The sequence below is a fragment of the Phalacrocorax aristotelis genome, chromosome 15 (genome assembly GCF_949628215.1).
Source record: "Phalacrocorax aristotelis chromosome 15, bGulAri2.1, whole genome shotgun sequence".
Classification (NCBI taxonomy): domain Eukaryota; kingdom Metazoa; phylum Chordata; class Aves; order Suliformes; family Phalacrocoracidae; genus Phalacrocorax; species Phalacrocorax aristotelis.
This window is the reverse complement of record NC_134290.1, coordinates 8,371,716-8,391,936: the sequence shown is the minus strand read 5'-3', so window position 1 is coordinate 8,391,936 and position 20,221 is coordinate 8,371,716. Positions and strand designations below refer to the sequence as shown.

Genomic DNA, 20,221 nt, shown 5'->3' with positions numbered 1-20,221 from the left:
ATCCTTGAGTGCCAGGGCACAGATGGTCTTTAAAAACATTAACTATTTTTTTAAAAGCAGCTGGCATTTCTGCAGAAAGCCACGTGATTTCCTCTACCATGTCACTTTTTATTCATTTCACATTGGCTGATGAAGAGTTCAGTGCTGATGAACAGCCACATATCCTTTAAAGTAAGATGAGTTTATTCAGTGACAGGCTGTTCAGGAAGCAGGACTCCAAAACCTTTATTGAAGAAAAGCAAAGAAAACAGGATGCTAAATTACCCGTGCCAGGACAGAAAAGCAATTAAAAATGGGAAGGCTCATTAGCTCATCCAGTTTGTTTCCAAATAGTCCAGGCCAGGGTTGTTCTTTGCACACTCTAGCTCTGTCCAGCTGAGTTAACAACTGTCCTAAATGATTTGGGATACATCATTTCCCATCAGCAGTTACGCGATACTTAACAGAAGATTCAACTTAAGGCTTTAGCTAGTCCTCTTTGCTTTCTTCATTGTTACTGTTGGCACTCAGCTTCACTGCATTTTAAACCTCCAGCTAACGTGCACCTAACATCTTCCAGATCACGAGTTGTGTGTGCTCGTTCATTCAAGCGCAGCAAGGACTCACTTCACCTTCCCAGCAGCTTGCTCCCTTCCACTCAAGACATGGTCACACCAGCAGATACCACACACAAACACAAGCGTGCAAACTTGCAGCCAGCTACACTGTGGTGTCTGTCCACACATGTGTTGCCTCCAGGGACGGAGAAGCTCACCCCTTGCTTCAGTGCGTGCAGATAAGCAGCAACCGCAGAGCAGACAACCTCCCGTGAACCCACGCCCCACAGAGCTTGTTTGTGCAGTTGTAGGCTCAGAGTCTTGCAGTTTGTGCCTACATTAGGAGCATTTGGAGAACTTGTAATTGAACACTGTTGGTTTTTCTACATAATTCAATCCCTCTGGAGCCTCACAACATACTTCTCATTGCACTTGGATTAGAGACTTATTTTGCCTCCGAGAAGGCAGCTATGGACCTTAGATTCGCCTGCTTCTGTTGATGCTCACGTTTCAGAGACTGTTCCTTCTGACTCGCAGCCCTTCTGGATCCTGGTTTCTGGAGGAACATTCCTGCATCCTTCAAAGCTTAGCTCCAGCCCAGTAGTGAACGTTACAAACACAGAAGCCTGTTGTTTTGTTTAACATTAAATATAGTACATTTTGTTAACATGCTTCAGCTTCCAAGACTGAGAGATCACAGGCAAGAGCTGTCCCAGGATAAGCCTCTTGGGATGAATCCCCTCCCAAACATTTTAACGATGAACAGAAGCAAAGGAATTTATCTGACATGATCTATAATAAGATTTCAATATAACATTCAGCCTACAGCATTTCTAAATATGGCCAAAGATCACTGAAGTTATTTGGCATTATTTCATCTTACAAGGATTTTCTTTCACTTATTCTGCTGTGTTTGCACACACAGGATTCCACATCCATCACAGAGCAAGGTCGTCTATTGTTCAGTGGGCTCTGACTGAGCCAAAAGGTCTCAGGACCAGGACTGGCAGGTGCACAATTTGGATATTTATTTATTTATTTTTAAAACTCACCTTTTGACATCTACTTACAACCTGTAGATGTAGGCAAAAATGAAAGCGCCATCCTTAAATCAACGGCTGAAGCAATTCTGGAAAACGATGGGCTTGTTCCCCTCCAACCCCCACCTCTTCCCAACACACACTACTACATCCATTAGGATATTTGAGGTAAGGAACCATCTCGGTCTTCTGCAAAGCACCAGAAATCAAAACACCTCACCACTAACTGGCACTCTTTCTTCTCTTTCCTCTTCCCAAACATCAGACAAATCCCCAGGGGAAGGAAAAATGGAAGAGCAACTGAAGACAAAGCCAGGAAGACACAGGCTAAGCCTGTTACACGAAGTGCCATCTCAGCGCTGAAGAGGTTCTCCTCAGAAATCTGAGGTTGCACCTTCTCCAACATAATGTGAGAAGGAAGTACCATTTGTGAGAGTCCAAATTCTGTTGCTATGCAGGTAATAAAGCTTGCACTGCTATTTTTGCTTCCATTTTTAGCTAGGTCCTGCAGCCAAGATAGCATCTTTTCTTAAGTTGAGACAAAATGCAATCTGCAGAATGCCTGTGACCACTCTCACACCAGCAAGGATGCTACCCTCGGCATCAGTACAGGACATCTCTTTAGAAATACAAGTGTCATTTGCAGCAGCATTTTGACTGTGAAGAAAACACCGCGCCGCAAGACAAATTGGATGCACTTACCATGACAGTGCAGTCCTCAGAGCCACTGGCGATAACCTGGTCATTATGAGGACACCAGTCTATGTCCAGCACCGGTCCTGTGTGGCCACACACTGTTGGGTAGGACTTGTCAATTCTGCCTGTCTGAAGGGGGGAAACAAGGAAGAGAGCTGTAATACACAGACAGCACAGAGTACATCTCACAGAGCAGAGGAAGATGCTTCCTAATTCTCCATTAACTCTTCCAGTATTCACAAGTCCATGAAATTTGAATCATCTCATGTATTAGCAGATGAAATGGACCGGCAACTCTTCTACAGCACTGACTAGCTGGAAACTCCCGATGGTGTAAGACAAGGGGTTCAGAGGTTCAGCACAGGAGGGCTTCGCTCCCCCTCAGATGCAGGGATGCTTTGCTGACCGTATCCCAGCATTTGCTGAGACGCTGCCTCCTTCTCTGTGCCCAGTGTTTAGGGAAGAGGGCTTTGCCCACACAGTGAAGCTCTGGTTTTGTCTGTGCTTCACAACAGCAGCCAGCAACAGCTAAAGATAACCAAGCAAAAATTTTAATGGAAGGGTGTTGTTGGTCACTGAATTTACCGAGTCTGTTTGTTTTCATCATAGAAGTATTTTGCTTAGATTGAAAGTTTTTAGGCCACAGCTGTGCAGAGTAAAATACTATTTTCAGGAATAAATACTGCTGATACAGACTGCCACAGCCACCCACCCCTGATCCATACCTGCCTCTCTCTGGCCAGAGAACCAGCATGCTGCCAAAGTCAAGCTCACTACGCAGATAAACCTTCCAAGAAAACAAGCTAATGAGACAAATCTAGTGATGCCAATGCAGTTCTTGCAAGTGCAAGAACTTTGCCAACATGGTCTGCATTTTGCCAATGGAGCCCCTTAACATCCTGAAGCACCTGACACCCTCCACACCCCACAACTGCTGATGCACTGAATACCCCAGCTTCCTCCATGTGAAAGGAAATAAAAATCTCTCTAGCTGATCATCGTTATCTCTCTCAGTCGAGTCTTGCACACACAGGAAGCAATATTCAAAATACTGATGACACACGGCAGTAGTGGCAGAGGGAGCAGGAGACTCCTGCACTTCCCAAACCAGAACACAGGGCCCATTCCGAGGGGTTTTGTTTCCAGGGAATGCCGTGATGGTCTTTTCATGAGCGATGGGAGAAGAGAGGCAGGAGGGAGAGGTCTGGGACAGGGTCATCTTCTTTCGTGTTTAAACATGCAGAAGAAATGGTTGGCATCTCAATTCTGCCATTTGGTGAAGACATTCCCCAACCTTGGAGGTTACATCTTTTAATATATGCCTCCTACCCATCTCCATGCAGAAGGCTGTTCCTATTCAGCGCTGTCTTATGTACAAAGGATCAGAATAATGCTTGATACTGGCTTTTGAAGACTACTGACCTGAAGACCTCTACTGGCAACAAAACAAGATATAGATCCAAACAGACTAGTTACAAAACCAAAACAACCGCTATTCCCTAAACGGCCAAAATTAGGTGTCAAAAAAAGACTCTCAGTGATTCAAATGCTTTTGAAATTATTAAAAGTGAAAGCGTTATAGATGAAATGCCATAAACCAGACATTCAAAAATTAAAGTCTGTGTAATCCCTCTTGGATGCCATAATGTGAAATAGGATTTAAAAAATTAATACACCCAACTGACATGTATAGTCCATCCATTTTAATTTATCTAATTAGAAAAGAACCATGCAGAGCATATGCGCATGAACATATTTCAGAAGTCGCATTACAGGGCAGATACAAATATAGACCTAAACCAAAAGGAAAAATACGACTAATACTGCAAGACGTCAGTAACTACCTGTTCTTGCTCACAGACAGGGCTCAGAGTAATCCTCTAAGAGGAGCCTATGGTAATTATTTGCAGGCTGCACGAGTGCTTGTCAGTTTAGTTTAGAGTATTTACAGTAATTTATTACTGGAGGGAGAAAAAAAAAATTCAATTTGAACAAATTAAACCACAAACTTCACCTTTCATTTCTGATCACAATGAACCTGAACAGCACGAGCAGCAGCAGCCAACTGCCTGTGACAGCCAGCTGACCGCAGGGACCAGGCAACACCACTGCCTGCTTTTGATCACCTAAAACAAAGCTCATTTTTTAAAATCAGCTATCTTGTACTTCCATTAGCTCACTAAATGGCAGTGCTCCGAGAACAGTGAGGAAAACAAGACGACAGAGGCTCCACATGAGCCTGTGGCAAGAGGGAGCTCCTGAAGCTTGAAAGCAGAAGGGACCAGCACAGCCATGGGCTTCCAGCTCCCACGCAGGCAGCGAGTCCCCTTCCCTCGGCAGGCAAAGCAGCAAGGTAAAGCTCAGTCTTGCCACCAAGCTAGAATAAAACTCAGTCTTCTCATCAGGCTGAGGAACTTGGGATGGATACACAGGCGTGGCTGTTCCGGACAAGGACAGCACAGATTTCTCAGGCCAGAGCCATCTGGATCAAGAAGAAATTGCAGATAAACAAAGGGGAAGTTAAACCCAACTGAGTAGAAACATCTTTGCACCATGTTGCAAGTGAATACATTGTTATCTGCATCATCTGTAAAGTGCACCCTTTTCCTGCCTGGATGTGGATAGCGACACACGAAAACCATTTCTAACAAGGGAGCAGACAGAGTAAGCATGGGGAAAATGAGATGTTATTTAGAAGCAGTGTGGGAGATGCAATAACTTGAAGCAACTTCAGGCATATTTATTCACAAGAATTTATAAAATCGAGCAAGCAGAGTACAAACAAGAGAGGATGTCCCACTGCCTGTGAACACAGCAGCTTCCCCACTCTGGCAGAAGAGGACAACGCCAGGGGAGACGTGCAGCCCAGCGGCAACAACTTGTGCACAGCCCTGCTGCACTAGAGGAGCAGCTCAGCTCACCAGGGTTCACAAAGAATGTTGTCAGAACAGCAAAATGAGAATAAATAAGGATGTAAATGGACAGAAGGGCTTACTGGCCAGAAGGCTGTTGTGCTGCTTGGAGCTGCAGTTTGACTAGCAGAAGTCCAACCACTTTCAGAGAAGCTACTGACTTGTGGTCAGAAACACAAAGCTGTCTTCACAGTGCAGAGGAAGCCACAGTGCTTTCCTGAATGTGTAACAAAAAGCAAGAACTCTCCTCGGCAGCACTTCTAAATGTACTTCATCTGCTCCACTTTAAAAAAAAAAAAACTCACCACTTTTATTAGAAAGCATGACTCTTCAAAGGGGATCGGGGGGGCTGCCAAGGGACAATAGCTCACGTCACCACCCCAGGGCCCTGACCCAGCACACCTTCCTCTCAACCACCCAGCAGGGTAAGAAATGAGAGGTTTTTAACTCAGATGTGTTACTTTACCACCTCTCTAAGGCAGTTTTGTAAATACTGTCCATGCAGCCTACACCACAGGCTTCCTCCCCCCAGCAGCATTCCCCTCTCCGGAGCAGGGGATTCCTATTCCTGGCATCACGCAGATTAGCTGTGCATAGAAAAGCTTTAAAAACAGTATCTGGGGGGGCTTTGCCAAAAGGGATAGACCAGGAAGCCTGCAATAGGGTATTAAAAAAAACCCACCAGCCTGTAAAATTACCAAATTCAACATTTCTAAACACAATTCCTTTTAAAAGGGACACCTCTGCCACAAGAACACCATGATGTTTGCAACTTCTCTGCCAAACGGGTGCGTTTTCATGCCACTGTAACGCGCCCAGGTTTGGGGATTTATTTATTTATTTTTAAGATGTAATCTTTTAATTAGTTACAGATTTAAAATAAATCTCAAGTGTTGATGCACAGCTTAAAATTAACTCAGTACGACTTCAAGAAATTAAATCCTCCTCATAATCCATTACGACTCTGAGCAACACATCACAGTAACAACTTTTGAAAGTCAGAGTTTTATTTTTATAAAAAGTTAGCCAAAAAGGTGAATTTGAGGATTAGTTTTAATTCGCTGGATGGTGTTGACTGGAAGCACACTCAATATTCAGGTCCTTCAACAGGTGGTAAGCTGACCTTACCAAATTAATTTATTTAGTGCTTTTATGTATCCCAGATCAGAAAAAACTGACAGATGAAAAGCAAAAAAAAAAACCAGTTGTTATTAAATCCAGAAGGGACAGATAAGCAGCACAGGAAAACTGTTCCTAAAAGTGGTAGTTTTATGAATTAATTTGACTGTCATACAATCACTTATCTGCCAGAAAAGGGCAATTGCTTGCAGGAAACAGCTTATGGATTATGGTAAAAATATCGCAGAGAACAGCTGCTTCCCCCAGCCCATGGTTGTGCTCTCATTAAGATCGCCATTTAAAATAAGGAAGTGGCATCAAGTTGCACAAGCAAAAGCAATTCTCCAACCCTTACTTTGCAGAAGTTTGAGGAAGGAAATCGGGTCACAACTGCAAAGTTTGAAATACAAACTGACCTGTACCTTTTCTCTGTTAGAGAAGATATTCCTTTTTTCTTAGCTATATTGTCTATTTTCCTTACAACAAACTCAAATTTCATAAACTCCAGTTGAGTGAAGTTTAGTGTGCTCTGGCCACGGAGCCTCCACCTCTGGTTGCAGCAGCTGGCTATGCAGGAGGCAGTTGGGAGAAAATTCTGCAGTAGGATGTAATGAAAGTGCATTACTCTCTCATGACCATGACAAATAGACATTAGTCACCCAGCAAACCAATCAAGGCATCCATAACTAATTTGGAAGATTATGAAAAGTGTTACTCCCAAAAGGTCTACTGTAATGTCATGCAATGAGAGACTTTAAGGCATTCCTAACTACATACTGCCTTCAAACCAGACCACTATAAACACTGCTTGTGCCCTCTAAAAATTCCTCAGCAGTGCTGCTGTTCTCGTTTTATCACCTTGACAGCTGCAGGGCTGTGACATTACAGTAGACATTACAGGCTGCTACAGAATGGAGACAAAGGTCCTTGTTCCAGAGTGCCCAGACCTAAACGGATGCACAAATAGGAGGGAAGCAAAACATGGTGACAGACAGCAGTCCTGCACAAAGCCAACCCTACCCGAGCAGCAAGAGCACAGCTTTAAAAACCACAGCACTGTGTGACCCCAGCAGACGTGGGACCACCACTCAAAGCACAGTTTGGAGGGTTTCAGGCATGTGGGCAGCCAGGTGGAGCAAGCAGCAATGGTGAGGTTCCTTTCACACCGCTGGGTGAGGAGCTGCAGCAGGTGGGAGACTTCATGGTTTCCAGAGGGTGCTTGCAGCTGACCAGAAAATGGAGATGTAGGAGCTGGTTGCAACTGCAGGATGCTTTACACTGGAAAAGGGTATGTTTGTCTGCAGAATCCTTCACAGAATTAGTTGCAACAATCAGCTACTCACATGCTGGCTTTAAAAAAAAAAAAACAAACAAAAAAACCAAACAAAAACACCCAACCCAAACAAGCCCCCAAAACCCAACCCAAACTGCTAACCCCTATCACTCAGAGCTGGGTGCGCAGCACCACTCCAGCATTGCGGCTAATGTCCATCCCAGTTTCTACAGGAAAGCTCTAAATGCACTTCAAAATTAAATTTCAGCCTCAGCTAACTTTTAGCTGAGGAAGAAGCCCTTTGGGCAGAAGATGCAGAGATTCAAACCAGAGACCTGTTGCCCAGAAATTACATTACAATTAACAAGATACAGAGTCGCTCTTTTGTTCTGTCCCTAAAGTATGATTTCAAAAGCAGTTAATTCCCTTTTTAGTGAAAAGGCATACTACCTTTCCAACTGAAGGAAAACTAATCAGTGTCCTAAAAGTTTAAGGTTCTGGGATAAAGTGGTAAAACCCTGCTGCAGTTCAGGGGGTGGTAGAAGATGAGCACCCATCCAGAGGGCAGAGCTGCTGAGGAAGGAGGCAATGCCCAGAAAGGATCCATGGGGAAAAACAGCCTTTGTGTCACCCAAACGCTCATCCCTGAGAGCTGGGAACAGATGATCTGGGACTTCAGCATCAGCCACGGCAAAACAAACTGGGACCAGTAAAAAACGCAGGCGGGGAAGGAAGAGGGAGAAGAAAGTCTGGACAGATCCCAGGGAAGAAGCCATTCTATTCCAACCATTTCTGCTGAACTCATTTTGTCCCTAGGCTTCCAAGACTCCAGTTTAATTGGAAGTTTTAAAGAGCTAAACCAGGATTTTACCCTCCATTTCAGGCTCAACTGCAGCCCTGCTGTAACTGTGCTTAGATGTATGGTTTGCATATATACGTTTGCATTCTACACAAACCAGTGGCTTTAAGCCATGCAGACAACAACTCGGAAATACATGCAGCTGGTGGAGCAACAGTATTTTTTATCTGAATATTGGACAAATACACAATGTACGAGGACTCACTCCAACCCTTACACTGCATTTTAACCACTGCATGCAGACAAGAAGGCAGATGTGGAGCATCCATAGCGCTCTCCCAAGTGCAACAATCTCGCTTTCATACCTGCTTGCAGACAAAACTATAAGCGCAGCTTCCATTTTCATTATTGGACAAGGCCTTAAAGCTGCAGCAATATTTTACAAACCACTGGTTGACCATAAGATGGGCGAGTATTTGCTGCTTGCTTTCCTAGAGAAAGGAGATATATTTGCCACACTGCCTGCCATCTCTTCCCTTGTTCCCTGGAACCTGATGATCCATTGGAACCAAACTGACAGTGATAAATAAACTTTTTTTAAAAAAACAGTTTTCAAGAAAAATCCAAGGTAAAACAAGACAAAGAAATCCAAATTAGTTCCCCACTAGGAAAGAAGTAGTTATAACTCAAGCCCACGTCCCCCCTGAGCAGCACAGGCACCCCGCTGGCCCAGTGAGGCACCCACGGGAGGTGGGCACATGCTGATGGGCCAAGAGAGAAAGGACTCGTAAGGGCAGCTGGGGAACATTTGCTCCCTGCAGAGAGGATGTAGGTAAAATCTTCAAGAAACCGCATTTTAGCGGTTCTGCTGGTCACAAGATAACTTAAAAACCACCAATGTCTTGCTTTTTTATTCAGTTATTGCAGAGTTATCTTGAATTTTAATTTCCTCCTACGAACATTCAAAACTACTTGGAGCTGCATGGAAGTCTAAAGAAAATTTCTTTGGGGGGGAAATATCCCTTCATAGTCTTCAACCTTACAGACGTCTCTCACAGGGATATTGCTGTGGAAAAGACCTACAGCCCTAGTACGGACAGGGGCTCCATGGCAGCCGAAGCCAAGAAGACAATAACTCGTTTTAATTCATATTCTTTCACCCACACTCCACCTATAACTGCTGGAAGGGTTCAATGAACCCATCACAGCAGTACCTCCTGATTTTATTTTACATACAATTGAGGAAAGGATGATTTTTTTCCCCCAGTCCTTCCTGAAGGAATGAGAATCTGGAACTGATGATTAACAACTTATATATGACATGGCTGAACACTAAGGCATGTCACTTGCAGAACAACATATTCCTTGAAGATGATCATTCCTGAGGTGAGCACTCACCCACCCACATGCTAATTGCCTCTCAGGGCACCCATCTGATCACAGCTTCTGTAGGACGGATGCCTGTGTAAAGGGAGTGCGATACGAAGTCAGGCACACAAATGGAAAAATCTCATAAAAGGTATATCCAAAGGGGACTGAATAAGCCTCTTCTAAAGGCCTTACATAACGTGACTTTCAGCTGAAGGCACCTTTCTACATGAACTGAAGCGAAAAGGAGCCCTTTGTAGCAGCTTTTTTTCTTTCCAGATACAAACTGCAAAGACTTTTTGAGGAGGAAAAAATAATTCTATCCAATTCTGCTGTAATGTAGACTAGCACCAGAACCACACACTAAATCCAGGTATTTGCAAGTCTCTATCCCCAACACATCGAGACACCCACAAAATTTTCATCCGGGCTTTAAAACAGGGATCACCCATCAAGTTTGGTGAGTGTATGACAATATGACACATAGCCCCTCTCCTTTGACAGCAGAGGCAGGGAGACCTCTGCCCTGCTGTGTCAACCATCATCCGACGGGAGATGAGCACACCGAACGCTGCAGAGCAAGGGGCACAGCCCTTCCTAACAGCATCCCAGAAGATAACCTGCAGTCCTGAGTTCGTTCTGCTGGGAATGATGCGCAGATGACAAGCCCCCCCACCTGAACCACCAAACCACCCGCCCCGTCCAGGCTGAGCAGGGGAGGGCTGCACAACCACCGACTCTCGGCCCTTGCACAACGCTCTTGTGAAAGCGCCCAACCTGCCAGTTGAGCTGTGCACTGAGAGCCACCGAGGCAGCTGCACACACCCATCCCGCTCATGCCAGAGACCTCTGGGGGGTGCGGGCAGGAGGATCACTCATTCCCTCACCTGCCCGCCTCCTCCTTAATCCCCTAACAGCGATTACCATGCTGTAGGTGATCTCCATCTAATCTAGCAGCACGTGCCCACCAGCAAAGGCTGCGGCACGCATCACTCGAACAGTTTTATCCTGGAGTTCCTTCCCTGCACACCCGCTGTTTTGCCTGGAATAAGGCTCAAAGAACGTAAGCTCTAAAAGCCTGCAAGCTTCCAGTTTTATGGCGATATTCCGCACTAATGCTTTGCCCAGTACTGCTCATCCATAGTCCAGAATAAGCAAGTTTTCAGTGTTTTTCCCTGGCGTGTACAGTTAATGCTGATTAGTTTCACCCTTATCATCCACACACCATTGATATATATTACAGCTTTTTAAAAGTATGTGGTTCATTCCAACAGTCACCATCTCTCTTCAGACCAACCAGTGTGGGAATTACAATTTTCAGCAACTCAGACGGTGGCCATGGCTCTTGCTGGAGCATGGGAATGGCGAGCTCCTGGCAAAGACCCTGCACATGTGCATGCAAGAAAACAGGAAGTTCAGACAAAGAATTTCCACAGCCAGCAAACCCGGCTCAGCTGCACCAGCCCCGGCTGCGGCTGCTGCTCCGCACCGGGCTCTGCGGGGAGCGCCGGGGGAGGATGGAGGGAGCTCGCAGCCCCCCGGGTCTCCGCACACATTCACCCGGGGGCTGCCGGGGGCAGAGGTCGGCGGAGCGGCGCGGTGCGGTGCGGAGCACGGCCCCTGGGCAGGGCGAGGGGGGGAGCGGCGGGGCCGCGGCAGCGCAGGGGTTAACGACGGCGCACTTGCCGCGCCGCGCCCCCGCCAATCAGCGCGGCGGCGGCCGGCGGCCGCGAGCGCTGCCATGACCATATAAGGTAAAAAGCCGCGACCGCCGCAGTGCCGCTGCGGCGGGGCGCGGGCGCGCGCGCGGCTGGGCGGGGCCAAGCCCTCCTCCCCAGCACATGGGTGCTGCATGCGGGGTCCCGGGGCGCTCCTCCCGCCCCAAAACCACCTCCCACGGCCCCCAGCCCCTGTCCACAGCCGGGGAGGGAGCCGGGAGCCGCCCGCCTGGCAGCAAAATGCTACCGCCACAACAAAAAAACACATATTCCTGAAACTTGGAAAGGAAAAAGACATTTAAAATGAGCAAAAACTCCCTTTTCTGTGATTACGCAGAGCCCTTTGAAGCGCAGGCTCGGCTCACCCCTTGCGGAAGGTCAAGCCACATTAGAAGCAATTCACAGTGACCCGCACAGCGCTGGATTCGAGCGGACACGATGCAATTAAGTTATAGGAGGGCCATTCTCCCTGCAGGCTCTGGCAGCCTCCTGAAGGCTCTGAAAAGCAGCAAGCGTATTTCTATGGCTCAATTTTAAAATCATACCAAAACTATGGATTAAAATGGACTTTTCCCCCCCACCCCAAACACAACAGTGAGGATCTTGCTATGGGAACTCAATGGGAACCTCTGCTACACGGGCTCAAAGAGAAATCAAAATGTTAGGGTGTTGAAGGAACTGAAGGAACACTTTCATCAGCCGAGGCTATAAAAATAAATGAGGAACATCGGAACTGGTTAGAGCAAAGACAGCAATGTGTTGCATTGCAAAATAACGTGTCAGGCTGGGGGGTTTAGGAACAGAGTTCCTCCAGCTTTGCATGAAACCTCCTCATATGTGAATATTAAGTAGCTGTATAAGACAAGACAGGAACATTGTTGAGGGTACAAAGGCAAGGACAAATACAGAGGAGGGCAGGAGGAATAACTGAATAAATGTAAAAACCCAAACAAACATAAGATGGCACTGAAAAATGCAAAGGGCTACCTCACTCAGGATTAGCAGGAATTTCTGCCAGGGACTAAGAAAACATTGGGAAGTGAGAGAAAAAGAGGTGCGCGTCCTCTGCCATCAGCATTTGACTACGTTGTGATGCAACACAAGTGCAACTTCGTGCTGTGTTGAGCAAGGAATTTCTAATAGAGATCTGTGCCATCGTGCGTGCCATCAGGCTTGGGCAAGAGCAGGACACGTGGCCCAGAGATGAGCACAAACCAGAATACTTGCAAAGAAGGGCTGTTAATAAAGATGAGCAAAGTGGAGTGCTATTTAAGGAGGATAGGGGTTTGGCTTGCTTCACTTAGCACAACCAAGGCATAAGTGAGAACTCTCTGCCTCTGTTCCTGTAATGCACTTGCCATGTGGGATGCTATATTCAATTCTGGTCACTATTTCTATATATAAACAGGGCAGATCTGCAAACGGAGCTAGGGAAAAAAGGACAAGGCTGATGACAGACTGAGGACATTTTAAGCGTATAGTTAAGAGGGTCACAAAGAAAATGTTAACGTTACAGAAAAAGACTTACATCGCAAGAATTTGCCAGCTGAGATCAGAAAGGGAGATGAGAGCACTGCTCTCCAACAAGTGTGGAAGAAAGATGCTCCATGATTTTTCCATGCAGCATCAGGGGACAACACAAAGTTTTTTTGGCCTGAGACACCGCTCCTGCTTATTTATACGACAGCACTGTAAGAGACTGCCAGGAAGGCTTCTGTACCCATCTTTCAGCCTCCCTCCAAATCTTTGATCCAGCCATTCTCATGGCTGATGAACAGGAACGTAACTTCTCTGTATGCTTTGCAAAGCACACCCCTGGGGCTGTACAAATAAAATCGAAGTATAAGGGGAAGAGGTAAAGCGTGTATACGGGCTCACTGAAAGATTATTTATTGGAGACTCAGCAGCATTTTGCACAGTAGAGAACATAAGGGGTATTTCCCTGCCCAAGATAAGATGAAGCCCCTCTCCTCAGTATGTCAGATGCTAGGGGATAACACAATCTGGCTGAAGTATAATAAAGCCTAGACACAGCCCTGTGCCCTGGGAGAACTGCAGGACAGCTGCAATGGTACTTGGAGGAGCTGCTTTTCTGACCGAGATTATTCTCGTCTTATACCATATAGAGAAAGAGTAACTGAGAGGGCTAGCAGCAGCCTAGACCAGCTCAGATGCCAGGGAGGGCCACGAGGCCTATGGAAATGCCCTACCTGGAACCAGCTCCCTCCTTTGCATCCATCCGATACAGGGCTGCAAGGAGTAATTAGGTTCAGGTGTATTCCTGAATTAAGTGACACTTGCAGAGCTCAGAAAGCTGAATCCCTGACCACTGCTACCATAAATAAAGATGCTTCATTAGGAGTATGATTCTACGTGGAAGCTTCTGCCGTAAAGAATTTGCTCAGATTAGTCAAGCAAACCACTTATTTACTGTGTTTAATGTACAGGAAGCATCAGACTGATTACAGAGACATTAAATGAATTCTTACATGGCGCTACTGAGCAGCATTTGTCACAACACAGCAGAGACTTCACAGCCTGAATGTTATTCATAAACAAATGCTGAAATGACAACAAAGCTGAGCATGTAACAGTGAGAAACTTTCAAAAAGCACTTACCTTGTGCAAAGGCAGCACCAGGAACGCTCCGCCACCGCTAGCATCTACAATTATTGCAACAAATCGGGGGTTTACTGCACAAAAAGAGCTATCCCAAGTAACACGGGAGACACGGATGTCGTCGTAACACTGATCATTTTTCACTGCTTGGCCAAACACGTGCCGAAATTTGCTCTGTCGTACCACTCGCCTCATTGTGTCTGCAGAGAAGAGGAACATCAAAAGAAGGAGATCAGTTACAGGTGCAGGGACCTCCTGCTTGCCCAGAAGATGCCTGCCAAGGATCTCTCTCCACAGGACTCTCTCATCTGCACCATCACCCAGCTTTCAGCAACACAGAAACACAGTTTCACTCACTATTCCTGCACCTTGCTTTAGACCTGCTAAATTCTCGGCCAGTTTTGACTTTTGTTTTGTTTTGGTTTTTTAATGAAGTTTCAGGCTGTCTTGCACCAAACACAACTGAACTTACAGAAAGAATTTGCTAGTTATGATCAGTTTTCCCATTGTAAATATATTATCTTATTGCAGTAAAGGAAGTTCCTAATCCTTAAAGCAGTTTTTAGACAAGTCTCCACATATTTTCTGGGATAAATCTGGTCTCAGATTGAACTTGTTTACTTTCAAGTCAGACAGGGTCCAGAAGATGTAAATAAAAATGCAAGCTCTCAAAATCCGGTGTTCCTGTGAAGTGGTTCCACATGTTCGGTAGCTTCCATTTCTTTCTTCTAACTCCAAAATCTCACTAAAAAATAAGTTTCCTAGGCAGATAGGAGTAATGGAAACAAGCTAATGACTCAAATTAACTTAGTGTGTCTGTAGCACTTCTCTTGAGAAGGAGAATTTTCAAGAATGCTTGAGCTAGAATATACGTAAAGGGACCGGCACAGAAAATTCCAGCACCTGAGCCCTAGAAGAAGGTGTGGGCACAACACCGCATGCAAACACCAACCCTGGAAGCAAGCGACTGTACTGGCCTCTGTCTATGCAACCTACAGAGCCCTCATATCTGGGAAGGACTTTTCCCATCGTACAAGATTTTCCTCCCTCAATCAGGGCTTGCAGGAGAACGAGGAGCCTCCACATAGCATGTTACTTTTACATATGAGAAAAATATTTCTGCACCAATCTCTAGGGAAACTAAGAAGAAAATTTAAAAAAATAAAAATAAGCAGAGTCCACCTCGTATCTTGCCTCCCAGTAGGTCCCCAAGCACATGCAGAGGCTGGGAAAAACCTCTCAGCCTTGCAGAGCTTCTTGCTTCAGACCCACCAGCCTGACACTCTCAAGTGAGAGACTCTGAACGTGGCTCCAGCACGTCTTCCTCTGCACAGCCTGTCTGCAGCAGAAGTGATAAAAGGTTGTACGTCTGTCTCCAACAGCAAAGCCTTTGCATGAAAGCGTACTTCAGCATGATCGCTGTTTTGTAGTCTCGGAGGTTAGAAAAAAAAAATTAACAGCAACAAAAAGCTGAGTAACTAGAGGAAGGCACTCATCTCATCAGAGCTGGGAAATAAGCAGTCACATAATATGTTTCAAGAGGAGAAAAATGTTACAATTAACGTAACAGACAGCTATCGAGTGAAATGCTCTGGTTTCCACATAGATAAGAAAAATAATCAGAGTATTCATATTCCATAAGCTCCCCCCCGCCCGTCCAGCTGAAGCATTTGGGAACTGGCACTGGCCATCTCCCAGCAGCGCCATCTCCGCCTGGGCAGCTGCCGCCGCGGTAGAAGCGCCACCAGAGTCACCAGTGTGATGGTAAGAGCAAAGCCCAGACTGAGGGTCACAGCTCAGGCAGCCAGTTATCCGTTCGGGGAAAAGTCAGCTTCTCCGCAGACACAGATAAGAAAGGCTCCGATTAGAGAGTCGTTTTTTGTGCTGGGGACATCTGTCCCCAGGTGTGGGGTGGAGGCCACCAACCCCTTTCACACGGGCCACACAGCTGGCAATGGCTTTCAGCCACCGATGGCCTGAACTCTACAAGCTGGTGACACAGGCGTGAAGGGCTCTGCACTTCTTTCCAGCCATTGCGAGTAGGTGGGTTTTCTCCACAGCATTTCTCACAGTACCATTTCTATACTGATGTTCTGTTAAATCTCCCCAATTAACGCTGTTTCAAAGCTACAGAAGTGCCACAACCACAATTTTATTAAGAACTCATGCAGTTCAAGAAAAAAGAGGTGTAGTTTTAAATACAAAAATTTGTGAATGATTGGGGTGTTTAAGGTGCCCACGTGAAAAAAGCTATATATGTTATTAATGATTACTGTCATATTACAGATGAAGTAAGGCCTCCTCTGTACTTAACATCAGTTAACAGAATTGCATGATACACTTTCTGCCAACTATTTCACTTATAGCACAAATTAAAGGCCTGTTTCACGCTGACACATCCAGTGACACCAAAGTGCAATGGGAAGTCGTAAACCAGGAGCTGCTCTCCAGCTCCAGCCAGCAGGTAAGGGTGTAAAATCCAGACATGGAGATCTTTTTATGCTCATAATGCACAGCAACACCCTGAGAGTTCATGTTCAGCTCTACACCAGGATGGAGCAGCTGAAGCCATAGGGCAGACAGTGTGTCTCATGCAATGGGACTATGACATATTAGGAGCAAACTATTACGCACAGGACAGATGATTAGTCACCTGGCAATGAAGTGCACCCATATCTGGGGGGGGTGAAGTACAACGGCTCCACTCACAGTGCAATGCAGGTTTTTGTTTTGTTTTCAGGCAAAGGAGGAGATTAACTTATCCAAAATGGATGGGAGCAACTCTGCTGAAGCAGATGGTATGTCGTGCCTCAAAGTGGAGGGCTGCCAGCGCAGGCGGCTTGGTGGGCTCCGCAGGGATGCACGTGTGGCTGTTCCCAGTGGGGAGGGTGGGTGGATGAGGCTGGGCACGGCTCCGTTCGGGGGCACCAGCCCCATCCCTGAGTGATTCAGAGCATGATCCCAGCCAAGCCCCAGCCCCACTGAATCACATACAAAGAAAAGGTGAATTTCAACTCAAAGGTCCCCTAAAGACAAGAAACACTATACTATCAAGATGCCCGAGGCCCAATTAAGATACATCATTAAAAAAATGCAGCTCCACACCCAGTTACTAATTTATTGTGTAGACTCATTCAGAGACCTGTCAGACACTTTCATCCCAAGAGGGCTCCTCCCAGCCATAAACTGTTCGGGCACTGCACGGCAGGCAGGGCTCTGCTGCCCAGACTTCTGCATCCCCGGCTGCAATTCTGCCAACTCCCACAGCGAGCACCACGCAAGAACAGCATCACTGCCATCCTCCCTCCCTCCCAGCCACCTCCATCCCTTGCCGGCACACAAGGTGACATCAGGCCACCCTGAAGAAGCAGGGATGTTCTTGCAAAGCCCAACGTGCTGCAACACTGCAGGAAGCTTGCAAACAGCTCAGCCCTCTCTCTTCTGAAAACACATCTCACAGGTCAGGTCTTTGCAGCAAAACCCTGCTCACTCATCTGCCTGGGGAGTGTAACTCGCCTAGGAGAAGGAAAAAATACCCTGCTTTGTGCACAGTCAATTTTCATCACTGTTCACCCACTGACAATGTTCCCATCCCACTGTGCATCAAGATTAAAATCTGATGGTTTCGAAGAAGGTAAAGCGAAGGCTTAAACTTGACTTGCTGAGTTAACATGCAGCAAATTGCCCTGTGTCAATGCATCATACACCCAGGGGTTTTGCAATTTGTCCACTTTAATGCTGGGAATGTGAATATGATAGCTAAGAAGAAGGATTATTTGTATAGCTTGGATAATTGTATCTTTCCTTCCCTTGATCAATACCAGAACACCACCAAAACCATGCTTATCTCAAATATCAGATACTGGGAGGTCTGCCACCCCTTCCACTCTAAAGGAAGAGAAAAACCCTTTATCCTATGGTGACATTCTACTACTTTATTTCCCTCATTCTTACCATTTGATGGAAAGGGTAATTTTTTGGTTTTCTATAAATGACTTTAAAAAAATGCAAAGAATCAGATGTATCCAAAAATATCCTTATTTGTTCCAAACAGATCTGTTCGAGCACACCTTCACTGCCCTCTTCCCCACCTACAGCTCATCATCCTTAGCAGGAACTCTCTGATGAACACATGGTGTGCAGCCTCCAAGTCCTCATTTCCATAGCAAAGGGAGTGATTCTTGGCATTGGATCACAGCCATTTTGATCTGGCTGCTCTCCAAAGAGAGGAGGGGGGGAATGTGCAGGCTGTAGTTATAAAGAGCAGCAACTGCGGATCTCGCAGCACACCACAGAAAGCGAGCAGGTGAAAAACAAAACAGGACGAGCTTGATCCTGGGCACCAAAAAAAGTCATCTCTCTACCTCTTGTTGAAACTGTGAAGAGCATTCAGTATCCTCATTTGTTTCTCAATACTGCAGTGCAAAGGATCCCCTCCTCCACCATCTGCAAGAAAACCACAGCTGAATTTGGTTGCCACAGGTTCTCTCAGCAGGGCCATGCACAGCCATCAGAGCAGGCAGGCTGCAGGCAGGAGCTCCCAGGTTGACTACTTGTAGGATTATCAGGTGAGACAACGACATCTGAGATGATTCACCATAAGGAAAGCCTGATTCAGCCTCCAGCACACATGCAAAAGTCTGACCTGGCCGGTTCTGGGACCCTTGGGAAGTGACTTTGGAAATACCCGAGCAGGCAAGAAAGTGCCTCCATGGTCAACGGGGCTGTGCTAGGGATTTACTCTTAGGAAGTGGGCTTGGAGCAAGAGTTTTAAAAAAGGAAGTCTAATTAGATCATTGTCTGTGTTGTTAAATCTTAGCTACGGAGCTGGAACGATCTCCATACACTTGCTAGACAGGAAATTTTTTTTGTAAAGTACAAATTTGGCGGATTTAAAACCTCACAACTGGGAGTTGAAAGGAGTTTAAATTCTGCCAGAGTTACAGTCCTCAGCAAAATTAAAACAGAAGCATTAGACACCCTGCAAAGACCACTACAATAGAAGTGCTGACAGATCTACGACCACGCTGATCTCCTGGATCCCGCTCCGCAACACACGGCATCTTACACATCCTGGTGGGGACGTCGGAAAGAGCCTTCAAAACTCTTCTTCCCCCCGCCTCCCCAAATGTACCAAACATTTAACTTCGTCTCCCACTGTCCATGCCCGCCGTACAGCTCAGCCGCTGGCCTTTGTGTCAGCATTTAAAAGGACCTTAGAAATGCAGGGTGCTGTCAGCCGTGCTTGCACAGTGATACTTTTCATTCCATTTCTTTCTGATCTACCATCATGATGTGTCACAAGAGTTACCATGACTTTGCCCATTTTCCTGTTTATAAAGGATTTATCTGTCTCAAGAATCCAACAGATGTGTTTCTGTGGCTTCGGAGGGCTTTCAGCCTGCTTATGCAAGAGGAAATGCATCCTGCTAGGGAACACTTACAGGAAAACCCCCCACTAATGGCAAAATCCTGCTCAGCCCATGTGATTGTGATCCCTTCTGGAAAGGGAGACATTTGAAATAAAAGGCTAGTTTAAGTCACAGGCAGCCGTAGGCTACTGTTAAAGGGGGTGAGGAGACACTAATCCACTGGGTAAGGAGAACAGCACTTACAAAAAAGGTTGGTACTTGGGACTGGAAAGGCTCTTCCTTAAGTGGAAAATGTCATGGTAAGCTGCAGCTGTTGATGGTGGGCCCTCAAACTCAGAATTAGAGCCTTACTGAAGAGGTTGCATTCACTTCAATGGCAGCTTTGAAATAAATGTATAGTCTCAGATAACAAATGAGAAGCAGATAAGGAGGAAAAAAAAAAAAAATCAAGATTCACTATAGACAACACCACCAGCACCAGTTATGAATGATGATGAATACCAGGGGACACCTGCCTCACTTATTATCTGTTGGACAGGGTGCAGGGGCTGGCAGGGAGAGGGGACAGTCCCACCGGTGGAACTGCAACACGGGACAGCCCACACCACAGGCACCTGATGTGGGGAAGTCCAGAGGTTTCTTGAGTACCAAATGCACTGACTGTGCGTCCCAAGGTATTTCTGAACACCTGGGCTGAGATGCTTCGGCCTCACCTGCAGAAGTGGTGAGTGCTCAGAGCTGAAACCTTTTAAAAAAAAATATTTTATAA

At 46.1% G+C, this 20,221-nt stretch overlaps 1 protein-coding gene across 2 annotated transcripts in view; it reads right to left on the bottom strand.

Annotated features, from left to right (window-relative positions):
- The window catches only part of CORO1C (coronin 1C), a 55,556-nt gene that overhangs the window by 15,009 nt on the left and 20,326 nt on the right, over nucleotides 1-20,221 (bottom strand). For both annotated transcript variants that reach the window (XM_075110849.1, XM_075110851.1), the window contains exons 2-3: nucleotides 14,081-14,280; nucleotides 2,279-2,401 (exon numbers count right to left, since the gene is read on the bottom strand). In XM_075110849.1, the coding sequence (XP_074966950.1) occupies nucleotides 2,279-2,401; nucleotides 14,081-14,280 (323 nt within the window). The remainder of the gene's footprint in view (nucleotides 1-2,278; nucleotides 2,402-14,080; nucleotides 14,281-20,221) is intronic.